Raw genomic sequence first — 20,825 nt, forward strand, 5'->3', positions numbered from 1 at the left:
TATTGCTATGAAGAGATGCCATGCCCAAGCCAACATACAGAGGAAAGAGTTTATTGGGGGTTTATAGTTTCAGAGGATGAGTCCATGACCATCATGGTGAGGAGAATGGCAGCAGCAGGCGGGCAAGCAGGCCGACATGGTCCTGGTGCCATAGCTGAGAACATACATGTTGAGATAGCAACTATGAGGCAGAGAGAGAAAGAGCTACTGGGAATGGCATGGACTTTCAAAACCTCAAAACCCATCCCCAGTGACACACCTCCTCCAACAAGGACACACCTCCAAAAAGGTTACACCTCCTACTCCTTTCAAAACAATCTACCAACTCCCCAAGCATACGTACATGAGCCTATGGGGTTCATTATCACTCAAACCACCACACACTCCTTCCGCCCTGATTACACTTTACTTTTTTCAAAAGGAGAACCCAGATGGCCAATGTGTCCTGTCCGGAAAGTGCCCCTGAACAGAGATGAACATTCCTGCCACTACCTGCTCTTCACCACTGTATACGGGGGCAGGCCACTCAGGTGCTGCACCACCCATATCAGGGGGTTATCGCAAATGGAAAGGATAACATCCCCAGAGGTTAGAGATCAGCATTTCAGAGAATCCCTTTGCTAACTCCTGGGTACCAAGACTGATGGCCACTGCCACAGATGAGAGCAGCAGTGAGTATATCACCTACACCTTTACCAGTGCTGACAAGGTGATTAGACAACTGTTCAAGCTGGACAGTAAAGGGGGAAACTCACCACTGATGGATAATTGGCCTTTGAAGAGGTGAAGAGCTACATAATTGGAGTACAAGAAAATGATGGTGAAGTCACACTATACATTGCAAAATATAATGAGGGAAATCCTGTGATGAATAAAAGGAAAATTCCACTTCTAATAGTTCAAGATTCAAAACACATATATAGGTAGGTAACAACGAGAGCCTCAGACCAGAAGCAGAGTCCAGAGTATAGTCCTGTTATCACAGTGAACAAATCTATTCCATTCTTCCAGGACAAACTCACTCTGTAAATCTCATACATCACCGTTAACACTCAGTTTTCCATCAGGCCTCCTCTATGGTCCGTATAACTGAGAACAATCCTCATCTAGAGGCTCCATCATGCAAGTAACTTGTTCACATCCTTCTTTGGGGCCTATCGACCATGTAGCCTACTCCATCTTAGTCAGAGACCTGGAGCTAAGTTTGTTATCCTATATGCCCCAAGTGGGGTTTATACAACCACCACAAAGAGCTACAGTCTTTCAAGCTGACACTGAGGTTCCACATTCAGGATTCTCCCGTACTCAATGCTAAGGCAGTCATTGCATGCTGGGTGGGTAACCTCAGTGACGCACCCAGCATATGCTGTACCCAGTGCTGGGGCACAGCAGTCCTGAGCTCTTCTACATAGCACTGCCTGTCAAAGACAGTCTGGTTACCTGATCATCAAAGCAGTAGTTATAGACATGATCTCTGAACACAATGCCTGGCTCTCCTGCCTTGTGGGACTCTATAGCCTAGGACTACATATGGGAGGGAGAACTTGTACTGACCATACTTTGAGTGACAAAATGAGTGACCAACTTCTGACTCTAATAAATACTGAAGGTCAACTACCCTGTTGAGTCTCTGTTACACTGTGTGTAATCTTTGTAGACAGCTTACAAGAGATGTCTCTGGACCTTAGTGCTCACCCATTCTCCCTCTGACCCCTGGGCAAGCCCCATCTTTACCTGATGGTAGTCCTTGCCCTGATCTTTGTGTTCTTCCTCCTTGCCATGGCTGTGGCTAATGCCCTACATCTGTTGTTTACAGAGGCTGCTCGTACATTCCTAGCTGCCCAGACTCAAAATAATCTCTCAGAAACTATATTATTTGCAATACTGTTTGGCCAATAGTTTAAGTGTATTTCTAGCTAACTCTTAAATCTTAAATTAACTGTAGTAATAGGAGCGGCGGCCCACCACCTGGCTAGCTTTACACAGAAACTGCATTCTTTTAAACACTGCCTGGCCCATTAGTTCTAGCCTCTTACTGGCTAATTCTCACATCTCGATTAACCCATTTCTAATAATCTGTGTAGCACCACAAGATGGTGTCTTACCAGGAAGGATTCTAGCCTACATCTGTCTGGGGACAGAGAATCATGGTGACTGCCTGACTCGGCTTTCTTTCTCCCAGCATTCTGTCTGTCTACTCTGCCTACCTAATTTTCTGTTCTATTAAAGGCCCAAGGCAGTTTCTTTATTAACCAATGAAATCAACACAAAACAGAAGACTCTCCCACATCAATTAACCCATGTCTATTATTTTATATTTTACCACAAGGCTTGTGGCCTACTGGCAAGGTTCCAACTGCAGTTCACAACTTTCTCCTCTGGCAGCTACATGGTGTCTCACTAACTCTGCCTACTTTCTCCCAGCATTCAGTTTTCCCACCTAGCTCTATTCTGCCCTATCACAGGCCAAAGCAGCTTCTTTAATCATTAACCAACAAAAGTACAAATATACAGAAGGATTTCCATACCATTTCCCCTTTTCTGTTCAAATAAAGAGAAAATTTTTAACTTTAACATAGTAAAATTACATACAACAAAACAGGTATCAAACAAGAATTACAGTTACAATATTTATATCTACTTTATGTTTTATCATAACTAAGAGAAACTAATTATAACTATCTATTCTTGAACTCCATCAAAGACCCCAGAAGGATATATTATTACCTAAGTTAACAGGAAATGCATTGTAAGCAACTTCCAAAACTCTAGAAATGACAGAGACATCTCACTGCCTGGACAGTCACCCAAAGTTCTTTTGTAACATTGGGGCACCCATCTTCAGACTACAGGCCCATAGTATCTGGCAGACTTTTCCATGAGACAGGAAATTTGAAGATCTCTTATGCCTTGTATTGGCAAAGTTCATCAGTTGCTTTCTTCTGTGTCCTGTAGAATGTCTGGCAGACTCTCTTATGAAGCAGAAACCCCAAAGGATGGTCTCACCTTTAGGGAAGTTGAGCAGTCATTTTTTGTGGGTTCTACATATCCAGTTCATACAGCATAACATCAAGCAGTCCAGGCAAGAGCAGTTTTTTGTCCAAATGGCTAACAAACTCCAAAAGAGCCTCTTTGATATTTATCATCCTCTTGAAGTAGATTGATGCTGCCAGGACCAGATGTGTCTCATTGTCATGAAAAATCTTAAGTTCTTAAAACATTTTAAATGTCATATTCTGTAGGTCTTTGAAAGGTTTGAAGATTATCTAACTGAAATACATCTCTATATATCTATAAAACCTAACATGACTACAAACTTGACTATTATAGATAACTATCTATTAACCTGTATTTCTTAATTATACATTGCATTTTTAAATGAGATGTACAAACACAACACCTTAATCAAGAGCAGAAATATATATATGACAAAACTGACCTAAAATTTGTATCAATAGACCAAGATCCATACCAATGCAAAAATATTCAAACATTTATAAACAATCATTTAGGGAATTTGGGAATTGTTGTCTTGAGTACTTCCTGTTACTCATTTGGGGGCACTGTTAATCAGGTCAGTCATGGGGAATCCTGTGTGGTAGGTCCATCTAAGCCAGCAGTCCTAAAGTCATCATGGATATTGAACCATCTGGACCATTGTTTCAGGGGGTGTTGTTTGATCAAACCACATTAGTCTGGAAGGAATCCATAGGTTCTCATCCTGTGTAGAAACAAAAGTAGAACCTCTTTTCCAAAGCAACATATTCTTACATCCAATTTTTGAAGTCAAGATACTCTGTGTGTGTGTGTGTGTGTGTGTGTGTGTGTGTGTGTGTGTGTGTGTGTTGGTTTAGCTTAGCAGCCTATACCATGAATTGTCTCTCTGTACTTAGCTCATTCACAGTCAAAAAAAATTCAAAGAAACACAATGATATACAAAATCCAAACTCTCTGTGTATATTCCTTTTTTACATGGCTATTTTTCTTACTCTATTCCTTTTTATAAAATTTTAATATTTATTTTTATTATCTTTACTCCTTTAGTCTATGACTGTATCGTTTTATATTATAACTGTCTATACTCTTTTTCCTCTTTCTCTCTCTCAAGCCTACGTACATTTATCCAACACTATGACCCACTTAGCAGTCTTTTACATCTGGATTTGGCTTAACTGTATGCATATCTGTAATTATTTTTTTGAGCAAGAGTGCTTTTTTTCCTTTTAAATGCTAAGCAGTCATGGCTAGGACCAACTTAAAGGTCTTGCCTGCCTGCCACACCCAGTCCAATGTGGTGGAGCATGTTTGCTGCCTTTGACAGCCATTCTCTCTTCCCCAGGCCAGAGTTGCAGCAGGTCCGTGTCACCATGAGGCAATTTGTTTTTTGTTTTTTGAAAATATTTATGTATACAATATTCTGTCTGTGTGTATGCCTACTGGCCAGAAGAGGGCACCAGACCTTATTACAGATGGTTGTGAGCCACCATGTGGTTGCTGGGAACTGAACTCAGGACCTTTGGAAGAGCAGGCAATGCTCTTAATATCTGAGCCATCTCTCCAGCCCCACCATCAGGCAATTTGTAACACACTGTTCACAGACCCCATTTAAGTGCTTGGCCTCCTGAAGGAGCCAGAGCTGTATGTGTAACTATCATGAACCAGGAAATAGCCATTTCATAAAGAAGCTGCATGGTTTTTTGTTTGTTTGTTTGTTTGTTTGTTTGTTTGTTTTACTGTTAATGCTGACTCAGGAAGACATCTCTTTTTTTTCTTTTGCACACTGTCTGGCCCATTAGCTCTAGCCTCCCACTGGCTAGCTCTTACACACTGACCTAACCCATTTCTAATAATCTGTGTAGCCCACAAGGTAGGAAGACATCTCTTAAATGAGCTATGGTGCCAGTGAACAGAGCCCATCCAAAAAAATGGCTAAACTTTGTTTTTTGTATGTCTAGAATTGTTTATAAGCTTTCTCAGGTTTTATGTGGTTTTAGGTGGCACATATTGGTGCACCAATCTGTTGGCTGAGGCTGCTTGTTCATTCCCAGAAATGCTATTGGTCAAAGAATATTGCAAATAATGTAGTTTCTGGGTGATTATTTTGGGTCTGGGAATCTAGGAACAAACAAGCAGCCTCCACCAACAATCTGTTACACTCTTATAGCTGCAACACTGGAGTCTGTTTTGAGCTTGATCTATGCTCCAAGACTACAAAATTTTTTCCTTTTCCCCAACTATGATAAGGGATGAACCGCCTAACATTCTTCAGGCACTGAGTTTAATTTTCTCAGCACAAAGCCTTTTGGGTTGAAAGTGCCAGCCAGCAACAACAATCCAATCATGACTTTGATTCAATCAACTTATAAATGGTTCCTTCAAATCTTTCCTATGTCATTGTGGGGGGGAGGTGGCACACATCTTTAATCCTAGCACTCAGGAAGCAGAGGCCGGTGGATCTTTGTGGGTTCAAGGCCAGCCTGGTCTACAAAAGCTAGTTCCAGGACAGGCTCCAAAGCTACAGAGAAACCCTGTCTCGAAAAACCAAAAAAAAAAAAAATCTTTTCTATGTGTAATGAGGAGGGGACTCATTGACTTAGAGATGAGATACTGCAGATTAAGAACTCCTTGATTCTGTTGTGTTTTGTTAATTTTTCTTGGAATGAAGCATGTAGTAAGGAAGTCCTTCGTCTGCCTATCTGTATCGCAATTGCTTTTCTGAAGAAAGTCTCCTAATGGTCTTAAAATTTTTGTTAATTCTAAAACAACACAACCAAAAATATTTCAACAAAGTAATGTATCACATTATTATTATGACACATTATCTACACCTTTGGTAGTGCTTTGTTATGCAATATTCCTTTGCACTGTGTGGAAATATATCACTGGGATTGGCTTAATAAAGAGTTGATGGCCAATCGTTAGCAGGAAGGTTAGGCAGGACTCCTGGAGACAGAGAGGTTGGCAGGAAGGTTAGGCAGAACTCCTGGAGATGGAGAGGTTGGCAGGAAGGTTAGGCAGGACTTCGAGAGACAGAGAGGTTTTGGGGAAGAAGAAAGACAGCATAGCCAGCCAGAAGCAGGAGGAGAGGTAAAGCCACAAGCCATGTGACTGCATATTGATTAATAGAAATGGATTAATTAAGTTATAAGAGCTAGTTAGAAACAAGCCTAAACTAAGGTCAAGCTTTTGTAATTAATAATAAGCTTCTGTGTCATGATGTGGGGCTTGGTGGTTCAAAAAACCCTGCTACACTTGATGCAAAATGTAGGACCACACATAGGCCTGAGAAAGTTTTTTTTTTTTAATTTCAGAACACAGAGTCAAACATGGCTTCCTGGTGAACACAGTCTCTCCTGTAGGCTCAATAGCATACAGAGATGTGGCTACTAACCACTACCTGTGGACTGGATCCAGTCACCAGCACCATGCACTAAGATGAGTCACGTGGTAGATGACAAAGTTTAAGATTTGTAACACAAAAAAAAAGTCAGAGAATGCTACAGATTCTCAGCAAAGACAAATCCACACCAAAAAATCTAAGCAGGTAACAGTGTATTTAAAATTTGTGCCTAGGCTTAAAAACTAAATGAAAATGGGTTTAGATAGTCATAGAAAAATGTAAAGTTTATAAATAATAATATAAAGTCTTTAAAGAGAATAAAATAATGTAAAAAGTATCATCCACATAAAGATGGAAAATATAGATAGAGTCTGGATCCTATATGGTGTCTTGTTGGCTTTAACACTTTTGATTGCTGATGAGTGAACAACAAATGCTGAGAGACACAGGACTGTAAGAGGGACTGCTGTATTAAACCAGCCTAGATGCTTTAGGCATGCCTTAACTTTAAAATGGAATTCAAAAAAATGTATTGTGTTGGGGAAGAGGTTATGCTTTTGTTTCCACAAACAAAAGGCTGTGGATTCATTCAAGGTTAAAGAGAATCAGATTTGATGGAGGAGGAGACCTCCTGAAAAATCTTGACTGCAGATACAAAGAAAAAAACCTACAGCAACTACAAGACAGGTGACATAGTTGCTCAAACATAAAACAAAAAAAAATCAACTTTAGCTGGATTATGTACAATGTACAGTCCATATTGTGTTAATGCAGATATGTATGTTACCTTAAAAGCTTGTGTGTTTTCAGAGCAACAGGACAAGACACCACAAAAAGCAGGTGCTCTAGGTGATCCAGTCTCTCAGAATGTCTCTGCTGTAGTTTCCTCAGAGTTGTGCATTCCGAACTGCTTCAAGCCTACTGGCTGAGATGGTCTAGTCTCACAGACTAATATAGCCAGGACTGCAGATAATCCTTGTACTTTCCCATTGCACAGAGAACAGACAACAAAGGTTATGGCTAGTTTTTATAGATCATGACCATTATCTCAGTGTTCTCAGAGTTCTCTAAAGATTCCAACACCTCCAAACAACAGGAAGCAGTCTAGAAAACATGGTGTCCACATTCCTAAGAGGTGAGGTGGGTGGGTTTTGGTCATTTAGTGGACTGTAAATGTTTGTTATCATTTAGGGGGGTTAGTTATAAGTTGTTATTGATCATGGTCAGGAAAAAGGCTGAACAAAAGAGATTACATTCAGAGGTCTCTTTCTGAAGGGAAAAGGGTGAGGTATATTATGGAAATGATGGGATAAAGGGTGGATTGTTGAGTCCATGTTTGAACAACCACTAGTCTCAAATATTTGGCATGGATTTTTGTATATTGATACAAATTTAAGGTTTTTTGCTATATTCTATATATGTTTCTATTCGTGTTTAAGGTATTGTACCTATACAGCTCATTTTAAAACCTAATGTAAAGTTTTGGTCCTTGAAAACTATTTAAGATAATAAAGAAATACAGGTTATTAGTCATCTATAACAGTAGTCATGTTATATATGTTTTCAAGGTTATATAAAGATATTTTAGATAGATAAATGATCTTCCAACACTCTGAAAACCTGCAGAATATAGCATTTTAAATGTTATAATAACTAAGGCTTTTTATGACAGTGAGACATGTCTGTTCCTGGCAGTACCAACCTACTTCAAAAAAGGATGATGGGCATTCAAGAACCATCATATGGGGTTTGCTTTATTTGTGGCAAAAGCTAACCATTTGGGCAAGAAACTGCCCTTGCTTAGACTGCTGACAATATGCTGTCCAAATTGGACAAGCAGGACCCAAAAGAAGGCAACTACAGAACTTTGCCAAGAGAAGATAGGACAGTCCTTCAAAAAGTCCTGCTTCACAGAAAAGTTTGTCAGATATTCTAAGCCTGTAAGCCAAAGATGGATGCTCCAGCATTACAGAGGAACCTAGGAGTGACTGCCCAGGCTACCAGATGTTGCTGTCATTTCTTAGTTTTTGGAAATTGTTTGCTCTGTATTTCCTGTTTACTCAGGTAATGTTATATCCTTCTCAAGTCTTTGATGGGGTTGAAGACTAGATAAAGTCACAGGTTCGCTTAGTCATGATAGAAAGTAAATTAGCTACAAAACTTTGGACTCATCAAGAGAGGATAGATAATGGACTATTTGCTCTAAATTTGCCAAATACAAATGTACTGGACATTGTAAATGTAATTCTAATCTGATCATTGTTCTTATTATTTGGAGTTATTGTATGTTAGTGCTAAAACTTTTCCTTTTTATTTAGAAGAAAAGGGGAAATGTTGCAGAATATTCATTTACACTGTGTGAAAATGTGTCAGATTGGCCAATAGCTAGCAGGGAGAAATTAGGCAGGACTTCTGGGGGACAGAGAGGTTTGGGGGAAGAAGAAAGGCAGAGTTGCCAGCCAGAAGCAAAGGAAGCAGGATATGCAGGAGGGGAGGTATGCCATGAGCCACATGATAGCATATAGATTAGCATAAGTAAGTTAATTTAAGTTAAATGAGCTGGTTAGAAACAAGCCTAAGCTAAAGCCAAATTTTTATAATTTCATAATAAGTCTCTGTGTCATGATGTTGGGGCTGACAGTCCAAAAAAGGCCTGCTGTAGTGCTTAGCATTAAATTCAAAACTTTTGACATCTAAACAAGCATGCTACTACTGGGTTATATTCCTGTCTTGGTCACTGTTCTGTTGCTGTGATGAGACACTATGACCATGGTAACTCTTATAAATGAAATATTTAATTGGACTTGGTCACAGTTTCAGAGGTTTAGTCCTTTGTTCTGGTGGGGAGCATGGCAGCATGCAGGCAGACTTGGTGCTGGAGAAATAGCTAAGGATTCTACATTAGGATCCACAGGCAGCAGGAAGAGACGGACAGACTCTGGGACCGGCTAGGGCTTTTGAAACCCCAAAACCCACCCCTAATGACATACTTCCTTAAACAAGACCACACCTACTCCAGCAAGGCCACACCTCTTAATCCTTTCAAATAGTGCCACTCCTTAAGCAACCAAATATGTGAGCCAATGGAGGCCATTGTTATTCAAACCACATTCCCAACCCCAGACATTATCTTCTGAATTAAACAGAACTCCGTTCAATTCAATGATCCACTTACTTTGCATGCAGTCAATCACAAATATCCTGTGTACAATATAATAAATAAATGTATTAAAAATGTTTTATGGGAGACATACAAAAATAAGTTCCCTTTTTCAACTGAAGACTCCTTGTCAGCATGAGATTTGATACATACAAGAAGGAATATGACACACAAAACAACTCAAAGGGATCATGTCATGAATAATGAGACATGGTCTGAACATGAGGTCTGTGTTAAAAATACCTGTGAATGGATGTTTGTTTCAATGAAGCACTGGCATAGTCATGTACAGCGTAGTATTCTGAGAGTGATAGGAATGAATATGATCTAAATTTGTTAACAGTCAATACACGAGAGGTAGATCTGCCTTAAAATGGTTCCTAAAGAGAATCGTTTGAAAACTCACTTCTCCTAAAGTGAGAAGTTGCCAGAGATCCTCCCATAGACAATGGTTTAATTGTCATGAGTATGTGTTTTTAATTCAAGGAGAGATAAAAGAATTTTGCACTGATATCACAACTAGATTAAGTATCTTTCTTGAGAAAGGGAATTTTCTGAAATCTTGAACTTCGGTGACCTTGATGGACAGAGAAGGAATCACACGTGGAATCCCTTCAATAAAAATGTGTTGGTGGGCAATGGTAGTGCACACTTTTAATCCCAGCACTTGGGAGGCAAAGGCAGGTGGATCTCTGAGTTCAAAGCCAGCCTGATCTGTGAAGTGAATTCCAGGACTGTCAGGACGACGCAGAAAAAAAACTCTGTCTCAAAAAAAAGTATTGACTTTACAATAAAAAGTTTTATGTAGCTATAGATTTTCACTTACTCTTTATTTTTTTAAAAAAGCATACACAAAATGTAGCCTTTTTTTACAGCTGTTCTTTAAATGTTAAATAGACAAAGACATCTAAAAATGGCAACTCTCCTATTTCCCGACACTGCAGTAGATTCGTTCATAATGTGTTTATGGTTAACAGTGACCTTACTAACAATGGACAAATGCAGGTGATGATTCAAGACTTCTAGAAAAGTGTGATACCATTTCTAACCTACAAGATTCTAAGAAATATTTCCATTTTAAAAAAGTGAGCATTTTTCAGGAAACACTTAAGATCACTTGAAATTGAGCATATTAATCTTATGTTTCATTCACTCTCTAATGGAGATAAATATAAATGTCATAACTGCAAATTTAACAGAAATAAAATCCTCTACCAGCTTCACAAATGGATGCAATATGAAGTTAAGACTCTAAGTGTCGCTGTTCCCTAACCCGAGCAAGAAAATCCGTAGAAACCGGGTTGTGTCCTGTTTGCTGTGCGGGAATTCTTACCTGAAATGTTTCTCAATTGGTCTCTGTTCATTTAAGGAACTTCACCTCTAATTTGTGCTTTACAAAGTGGGGTGGAGCTGTTCGTCCTACCAGTAATCGCTGGGAAGTCTTTAACAAGCTAGTCATGGCGGCCCTGCAGAGGCGCCCGCCCTGCTGTGAGCTGCTCCTGCTTTTCAATCTCCTGTGGTGGTTGTGGAGTTCCGAAGCTGGGCAGATCCGCTACTCTATTCCTGAGGAGCTGGACAAAGGCTCCTTCGTGGGCAGCATCGCCAAGGACCTGGGGCTGGAGCCCCGCGAGCTGGCAGAGCGCGGGGTCCGCATCGTCTCCAGAGGTAGGTCGCAGCTTTTCTCCCTGAACCCGCGAAGCGGCAGCTTGGTCACCGCTGGCAGGATAGACCGGGAGGAGCTGTGCGCCCAGAGCGCGCCCTGTCTCGTGAGCTTTAACATCCTTGTGGAGGATAAACTAAATCTTTATCCTGTGGAAGTGGAAATAGTAGACATTAATGACAATGCACCGCGATTCTTAAAGGAAGATTTGGAAGTGAAAATTCTCGAAAATGCAGCTCCATCCTCTCGTTTTCTATTAATGGGTGTCTATGACCCTGATGTGGGAGTGAACTCCATTCAGAGCTTCAAGCTGAGCGATAATAATCACTTCTCAGTACGTGTGCAAAGCCAAGTCCATGGGCCCAAGTACCCGGAGCTGGTGTTGGAGCGTACCCTGGACAGAGAGGGAGAAGCGGTTCACCATCTGGTCCTTACTGCCATGGATGGTGGTGAGCCTGTCCGAACAGGCATGGCACGCATTCTGGTAACTGTTGTAGATGTGAATGACAATGCTCCAGTCTTTACTCAACCTGTCTATCGTGTGAGTGTTCCTGAAAATCTGCCAGTGGGTACCCGAGTCTTAACAGTTAATGCCACCGACCAGGACGAAGGCGTCCACGCAGAAATAGCATATTCCTTTGTGAAGATCACAGACGAGATCTCTCAGATTTTCTGCTTGGATCGTCTAACTGGAGAAATTTCCACTTCTGAAACTCTAGACTATGAGGATTCAAAATTTTATGAGCTGGATGTTGAAGCGCGGGATCAGCCGGGTCTTCAAGACAGAGCCAAAGTCTTAATAACTGTCTTGGATGTGAACGACAATGCACCGGAAGTGGTCGTAACATCTGGTAGCAGAGCAGTTGCTGAAAACGCACCTCCGGGGACAGTAATTGCTCTTTTTCAAGTTTATGATAAAGACTCTGAACAGAATGGCCTGGTAACGTGCTCTATCTCAGAAAGTCTCCCATTTAAACTGGAAGAATCGCTGGACAATTATTTTCGACTAGTGACAAAGACAGAACTGGATCGGGAACAGGTGTCCTCATATAACATCACTGTGACAGCCACGGACAGAGGAACACCACCTCTGTCTACAGCGAGGTTCATCTCCTTGGATGTGGCGGACATTAATGACAACCCACCAGTTTTCTCCCATCCGTCCTACTCTGTTTATGTCCCTGAGAATAACCCTAAAGGCATCTCCATATTCTCTTTGAACGCAGTGGACCCTGACAGTGGAGAGAATGCCGAAATTATCTACTCTCTGAAAGAAACCCTCCAGGGTCCACCTCTCTCCTCCCTCCTCTCCATCAACTCCAACACTGGTGTCCTGTATGCACTGAGTTCCTTTGACTATGAACAGTTTAAAGAACTCAATCTACTGGTGTCAGCGAGCGACAGAGGGAAACCCCCACTCAGCAGCAACGTGTCACTAAACTTGTTTGTGCTGGACCAGAATGACAATGTGCCTGAGATCCTGTACCCTGCCCTCCCCACTGATGGCTCTACTGGTGTGGAATTGGCTCCTCGCTCTGCAGAGCCTGGGTACCTAGTGACCAAGGTGGTGGCAGTGGACAAAGACTCAGGACAGAACGCCTGGCTGTCCTACCGCCTGATCAAGGCCAGCGAGCCAGGGCTCTTCTCAGTGGGGCTGCACACAGGCGAGGTTCGCACTGCCCGGGCCCTGCTGGACAGAGATGCTCTGAAGCAGAACCTGGTGGTGTCTGTGCAGGACCACGGCCAGCCTCCTCTCTCGGCCACTGTCACACTCACTGTGGCTGTGGCCAGCAGCATTCCTGACATCCTGGCTGACTTGGGAAGCCTTGATCTTCCACAAAAGTCTGATGATTCAAGCCTTACAGTCTATCTGGTGGTGGCAGTGGCCACCGTCTCTTGCATCTTCCTTGCTTTTGTTATGGGGCTTCTGGTGCTTAGGCTGTGGCGCTGGCATAAGTCAAGACTCCTGAAGGCCACAAGGAAAGGTGTATCAAATATGTCCACTTCACACTTTGTGGGTATTGATGGGGTACAGGCTTTTCTGCAGACCTATTCCCATGAGGTCTCCCTCACAGCAGACTCGAGGAAGAGTCATCTGATCTTTCCCCAGCCCAACTATGCCCACACACTCATCAGTCAGGAGGGCTGTGAGAAAAATGAACCTTTATTGATACAGGAAGACTCAGCTTTTTGCAAAGAGGAAGACTCTCTTGAACAGGTAAGGTTATTGCTTTTATTAAAAAATATATAGTAAATTGTAACGTTCTCTTTGAACAGTGATAAGTCTTTTCTCCTTTGCAATGAATCATATTTGCCATTGTTTGCATATGAACTGTCTCCAAGAGATCCAAGGCTTCATCTCCAATGAGAGGCGATCTTTAGGACAGGTGTTGTATTGTAAGGATTCTGACATCATCAGTGGATCGATTCATAGATAGGTTGATAAGTGGGTGGACTATTGGTAAGCGATAGAAGCTCTGGAGGGTGGATTCCAGTAGGAGGATGTTGGTTGCTTGGAGACACAACCTTGAAGGGTATATTATTCCCCTGGAGTTGTGTTTACTGATGCCACAAGGCGAAGAGCCTTGTTATACCACGCTCCTACTGTGATATTCCGTCTCACCACATCCTCAGAGCAACAGTGCAAGAGTACAGTGAACAAAACTCTGAACCTGTGAGTCAAAAACAAGTCTCTCTCCCTTTCAAGTTAGTTTCTTGGGATGTTTTTGTCACAGCAATGAAAACCCGCAATATAACTCTGGTGTTTTCCATTTCTATCAGCAGAGCTCTGTCTCTTTCTTGATTATCATAGGAAAAAAACTTACTTCATTTCATACTCTGTATTTGTTTACTCCTTTTTTCTGTAGCTTTGATTTTATATATCTCATTTCCAAGGGATTTTTTTCCTGTTATAGGACAGTTAGGCAATTTCTATTCAAATCTGGAAACTGGAATTAAAGCTTCTACTATGTACAGTTAAGATCTTAGTTTTTCATTTTCCCTCAATATTACATAATAATTGCAGATGTTTTCCAAAATGGTGATTCACCACATGAGAGTAATTTTCCTTTTATTCAGGCAAGGTCTTTTGTTTCCCAAGCTGTCCTCATTTAGCTGACCTTGAACTTCTGATCCTCCAGCCTCTGCCTCAGGGGTGTGCACTACCACACCTGGTTTATCAAGTGCTGAGAACCAAACCCAGGGCCTAGTGCATGCTAGACAAGCATTCTACCAACTTCGCCATTCTTAGTGAAAGTTATGTGCACATTCTCAATCTTTGCGTTTTGGTTATTTCTTCCCATATCTACCCTTTTCCTGTCCTATTTGGTGAGGGTTGACTTTCTGTTCCAGTATCCTTTTGTGACATTTGTCTAATGTTGACTGATTGCTGGGGTAAATGCCTAACGGGCCATTTTGCCATTAGTATTTTCCTGCTACCCGTGTTCAATATAGATTATGTTTAAACTGAGTAGCTTTGCTGGTCTGCCGTCCTTTATAGTGTCATCCTTTCACAAGGACATAGATTGGATATCACGTGTTTGTCTCAGTTCTTTCAAAAAAGGAAAACACATAACCTTCCAAGTGCTGGAAGGTGTGTTGAAATGCCCTTTATGGGTCTTGCTTCGGTCAGAGGTCACAAATGCACTGGACTTCGTCTTGGCTGCTGCCACTGCAATGGTAGCAGAGAAACAAGCTTTTTTACTCCTTATGAATTAAATTTTAAAAATCACTGATGCCTCTGGAGGGGACTGCCTAATCTTTGGGATTTAAAACAATGGAATAATATGCCTGGAACCATTTGTCACTCTTTTAAGCCAATGAAAATCTCTATGGTCTTCCAGTTGATACTAAACTTCTTAAAACTTGCTTTATCTACCTCCTCACACAATTCTGAAAGATGAAATAAAACAACTTTGTGGAATCTCTTTTCAGCAATAAAGTAGTACAGTAAACAAGTGTTTGTTGACATCACTATCATTATAATTGCTGTATTGTTAAATTAACTACAATGACATATGTGTATTGGGTACTTGATAAAAATTAGTAATGAAAATGAGTTTTAATACAAAATCACTTAAAAGAAATACCTCTAAAAATATAGCCTGACTGGTGAATTGGAGGATGAAGATTTAATGGATTTAATGAATTTAATGGATACTAGTGAAAATTTGCATAATTTAGCATTTAAAGAAAATAAGCTTCTGACACACAGGAACTAGAGTTTAACACGTAGGAACTCTGTGTCTAAGGATTTGAAGGAAATGAGGGTTATTATTTAGAGGAGTTGGTTTTATTCTTTATGGTCGAAGATACAGATAATGTTATGGATTACCAAGCCTAATTAAACAAAAATGATACCTTCTTAATTGTCAAAGTTACTCTAACAGGAATAACAAGAAAGGGACCCCCACTGAGGTGGGAGAGTCTCAGATTGGCCCTCCTCAGAAGTAAGCAGCTGACGACCCAGTAGGTGTGGTGCAGACCTTAGGGGACTGAAGCAGAAGTCTGAAGCTAGCCTGTGCTTCACAGTGAGAAGCTGCCCTAAGGTGGAGGGGGTAAAATTGATAGCCAAGGGATTGCTAAAATTCAGAAGATTCAATAATTTTCAGAGTTGCTGAAAGATTAAATTTTTCCCAATCCTGTTAGAAGATTCCGTGATCTGACAGTGGAACGGGCTGGCTACTCATACTCCTCAATGTGCACGTGGAATAAAAACAAGCTTAGAAATATATAATTGAAAATGAATGGGACTCTCCTATGTAACCTGATGCTGACAGTAATAATAAAGATAGATTAAGAGGCTGGCAGACAGCTCTTTGGTCCAGGACTTGCCGGCTGTGCACAAAGCTCCTGAGTCAGTCCTCAACATACAAAGCTAAGTAACAATGAGCTCGCCTTGCCCTTCTGATGCCCTTGGTTTAAACACTGGGGGAGGGAGGAGGGAGGAACAAAGTGAGGAAAGAGGAAAAAGGAAAGAAAAATGGGCAAGAAAAGAGGAAAAGAGAGAAGAAGAAAACCAAAACTAACAGGTTTTTAGACATGATCTTGTTGTGCAACACAGTGCAGTCTAGAACTCCCTGTCTGACCATCCTGGCCGTAAACTTGAGATCCTCTTGCCTCCACCTCCCAAATGCTAGACTACCACCATACCTGACTAGTTTATGCTTTTAAATAAGAAGATGGGAGTAATACATGTTTTCCTAAGTCGATAATGTGCCATTTATATGTTTGTAGTTATTATGGAAGTTTTTCTTTCCAGTCATGAGTTTTCAAATTTTGTTTTGAAAGGTTTGTTTGAACATTGGTAATATGGTTCTTTGGTTTTGTTTTAATTCAATACTAATTTTAAACAATCCATATATTATGTATTAGCCATGTGAATTAAGTAGCCTCCTATAGCTGAACGGTGGTGGTGCACACCTTTGATCCCAGCACGCTGGGAAGCAGAGGCAGGCAGTTCTCTTTGAGTTCAAGGCCAGTCTGGTCTACAGAGAAAATTCCAGGACAGACTCCAAAGCTACACACAGAAACCCTGTCTCAAAAATAAAATAAAATAAAAATAGCCTCCTACAAAAATATGGTTGTGTTAAAAGCTCTGAGAGGACCAGAGCTATTGTACTATCATCAATTTTGAGTGATTTTAAAATGCATCTTGACTATCAGCACTACCAAAGCTAACTGGGCTTGATGAGCAAATCGCTGGTTTATTTCAGTCTTTCACTTGAGCATCCTGTAGCCATATAATTTGAACAAATAAAGCATTTCACTGTAGAAAAATCCATCAGCTTCTACCCTCACCATAGCCATTTATTCACGGGAGCTGGTCAACTAACTATGGAACATCAGGAAATCAGGAACTAAAGGAACTTTAGATCAACTTACCATGCAAATAATTAGCACCAAGCTAAGCTGTCAGAGAGTTTGACCATGTATTGAGTTCTGAATCCTCATGGAAACAAATCCACAAGATCACCTGGCTGTTTTGTCATCTGCATATATCATCGTTTCTGATCAAACAGCTGTCGAAGTGGCAGTTGTCAAGGGGAAAGAATAAACCAGCAGAGAGAGTCCATTGTAAAATATCTACATTTTTAGGGAGAAATAAACCGAACAGAGCTCCAAACAAATGGTTCACCAACAGAAAATTCAACAGAGAAGGTAACACAGTCTATAAAGATATATTTGCAGTGTAGAATTACCATACAGACTTAAATAACGTTTACATGTTTGCCTACAAAAGCCTAATTTTCTCTAACTAAAATGTGAATTGGTGCCCAAGAACGTAACTTCAAAGTTGCTCCGTGAGAAGATGTTTTTTAAAGCATTTGGATTTATCAAATAGTCCATACCTTAAAATACATCTTTAAAGTATATTCGTAGTGTCCGGAGTGAAGAAACTTCAATAAACAGAAGTTTTGAAGAAGTAAACAGCTTTCTGTTCATTTTGCTTCAAGATGGTGCAGTAACTTAAAAAGGACTCTGCGTGCCGCTGTTCACCAACCGGGAGAAGATGGTGCCGCTCAGAACCACCGAGTTTACAGCACAAAGGGCAGACTGGTACTAGCCCTCCTCCGAGCTGCGCCAAGCTCAACCCTCTAATCAGCTGGATTCCCTGCTTCTCTTCCGCACCCTGGGGGTCCAGGAGGACACAACTGGGTCCTGAGGCACATTCCGAGACCTCTCAGGGTCTGAGCCAGATCCGCAGGACAGCAATGGCGACTGGGCAGAGGGGCGCGGACTATAGAGGATTACTGCTGCTCTCCATCCTTCTGGGGACCGGTTGGAAAGCCCGGGCAGAAAAGATTCACTACTCAGTGTCTGAAGAGACAGACAAAGGTTCTTTTGTGGGAAATATCACCAAAGACCTGGGACTGCAGCCTCGGGAATTGGCGGAGCGCGGAGTCCGCATCGTCTCCAAAGGTAAGACCCAGCTTTTCTCTCTGAACTCGCGGAGCGGCAGCTTGGTCACCGCGGGGAGGATAGACCGGGAGGAGCTGTGCGCCCAGAGCCCGCAGTGTCTCATAAGCTTTAACATTTTGGTAGAAGACAAAATGAATCTTTACCCTATAGAGGTGGAAATAATGGATGTTAATGACAATGCCCCCAGATTCTTAACGGAAGAAATAAACGTAAAAATCATGGAGAATGCAGTTCCTGGGGTGCGGTTTCCACTAACTGAGGCTACAGATTCCGACGTGGGCACGAACTCCCTCCAGAAATACCAGCTCAGTCCCAATCGCCACTTCTCCCTGGTTGTGCAAAGTGGAGATGATGGAACTAAGTACCCGGAACTGGTGCTAGAGAAGGCTCTTGATCGGGAAGAAGAGGGGTTTCACCACCTGGTCCTCACGGCCTATGATGGCGGAGACCCACCCCGATCTGGCACCGCCAGCATCCGCGTGACAGTGGTGGATGTGAACGATCACACGCCAGTCTTCTCTCTGCCCCGCTATCAAGTGACGGTCCCTGAGAACGTGCCAGTAGGCACAAGACTTCTCACAGTAAATGCTGTCGACTTGGATGAGGGAGTCTATGGGGAAGTGACATATTCTTTCCGGAAAATAACTCCAGAACTTGTACAAATATTCCACCTGAGCTCCACCACAGGAGAATTGTCGACTTTAAAAGGTCTGGATTATGAAGAATCCAGCTTCTATGAACTGGAAGTTCAGGCTCAAGATGGTGCTGGTAGTCTGGCCAAAGCGAAAGTACTGATCACGATTTTAGACGTGAATGATAATGCCCCAGAAGTGACTGTCACGTCTGTGAGCAGTCCGGTCCCTGAAGATACACCACCTGGGACAGTGGTCGCTCTTTTCTACCTCCAAGACAAAGATTCAGGAAAGAATGGTGAGGTGAGCTGCTCCTTCTCAGAAAAGCTGCCTTTTAAATTAGAGCGATCGATTGATAATTATTACAGGTTGGTCACTGCCCAAAACCTGGACCGCGAAAAGATGTCTATGTACAACATCACACTGAAAGCCACAGATGGCGGAATTCCTCCTCTGTCCACAGAAAGTCACATATCCATTCATGTGTCAGACACCAATGACAACCCACCCACCTTCTCTGCTTCCTCTTACTCCATCCACATCCCTGAGAACAATCCCAGAGGCGCCTCCATCTTCTCAGTGACGGCACAAGACCCCGACAGTGACAAGAATGCCCAAGTCACCTATGCTTTAGCTGAGGACACCATCCAGGGGACCCCAGTGTCTTCCTATATCTCCATCAACTCTGACACTGGTGTCCTATATGCACTTGGATCCTTCGACTATGAGCAGTTTCGGAACCTACAACTAAGAGTGACTGCACGTGACAGTGGGGACCCGCCTCTCAGCAGTAATGTGTCATTGAACCTCTTTGTGCTGGACCAGAACGACAATGCCCCTGAGATCCTGTACCCTGCCCTCCCCACTGATGGTTCCACAGGAGTGGAGCTGGCTCCCCGCTCTGCAGAACCTGGATACCTAGTGACCAAGGTGGTGGCTGTGGATAAAGACTCGGGCCCAAATGCTTGGATGTCCTACCGGCTGCTTAAAGCCAGTGAGCCAGGGCTTTTCTCAGTGGGGCTACACACAGGTGAGGTGCGCACAGCAAGGGCCCTTCTGGACAGAGATGCTCTTAAACAGAGCCTTGTGGTAGCTGTCCAGGACCATGGCCAGCCCCCACTCTCAGCCACTGTGACGCTCACAGTGGCTGTGGCCAACAGCATTCCTGATGTTTTGGCAGACCTGGGCAGCATCAGGACCCCCAGCGAACCTGATGATTCGGACATCACTCTCTACCTGGTGGTGGCAGTGGCCACTGTTTCCTGTGTTTTCCTTGTCTTTGTCACAGTGCTATTGGCTCTCAGGCTGTGGCGTTGGCACAAGTCACACAGGCTGCCGGCTTCAGGTGGTGGACTGGAAGATGTGCCTGCCTCGCACTTTGTAGGTTTGGATGGGGTTCAGGCTTTCCTGCAAACATATTCCCATGAGGTTTCACTCACCGCAGACTCTCGAAAGAGCCACATTATCTTCCCTCAGCCCAACTAAGTGGATACTCTCATCAGCCAAGCCAGCTGTGAGAAAAGTGATTCTTTGTTAACATCCATAGATTTTCAGGAGTGTAAGGGTGAAACTCCAAGTGCGCAGGTGAGTTCATGTCTTTGATTTTTCTGTGGGCCTGTGTGTATGCAGTATTCTCGTGACATCAGGTGTCATCGTCTATTGCTTTCCACCCTGTCTATAGAGGGAGGGTCTCCTATTTAAACCCAGAGCTGGGCAATTTGACTAATGTGGCAAGTCAGCTTGCTCTGAGATTTCCTGTCTCCGTCTCTTGTGCTCTGGGATCACACGTGGGCCACCGTGACTACCTGGCACTTATGTGGGTTCTGGGGATCCAAACTGTGATTCGCACACTTTCAAGTCTAGCAATTTATCCATGAGTCATCTCCAAAGGCCCATCTGCCTTTATCTTTATTTCCACAAGAATTAAATTTTGCACCAACTGTCTCTATCATTTTTCAAAGACAAACACTTGAAAAATGAAGATAAAAACCATTAAAATATATCAGAAAAGGTTACCATTTTATTTCAGTAGTTGTACTTTAGCAAGAAGCACATAGGTTGTGGATCTCTTTTAATTAAACCCTGTGAATAAGAATGTGCCTGAGTAAACTA

At 42.3% G+C, this 20,825-nt stretch overlaps 1 protein-coding gene across 13 annotated transcripts in view; it reads left to right on the forward strand.

Moving 5' to 3' along the window:
- Positions 1 to 20,825, forward strand: part of LOC126491964 (protocadherin gamma-C4) — a 182,201-nt gene that overhangs the window by 48,100 nt on the left and 113,276 nt on the right. The window contains exon 2 of one of the 13 annotated variants that reach the window (XM_050128007.1): positions 6,312 to 8,035. The exons of 11 other annotated variants lie outside the window; for them this stretch is intronic. In XM_050128007.1, the coding sequence (XP_049983964.1) occupies positions 6,312 to 6,341 (30 nt within the window). In that variant the 3' untranslated portion in view covers positions 6,342 to 8,035. Of the gene's footprint in view, positions 1 to 6,311; positions 8,036 to 10,775; positions 13,379 to 20,825 lie in introns of those variants that run through there. One more of the 13 variants, XM_050127995.1, reaches the window with a different exon arrangement.

This window comes from Alexandromys fortis, unplaced genomic scaffold, assembly GCF_014885135.2.
Source record: "Alexandromys fortis isolate MF-2015 unplaced genomic scaffold, M_Fortis_MF-2015_v1.1 scaffold_283, whole genome shotgun sequence".
In the NCBI taxonomy this organism is placed as follows: Eukaryota; Metazoa; Chordata; class Mammalia; order Rodentia; family Cricetidae; genus Alexandromys; species Alexandromys fortis.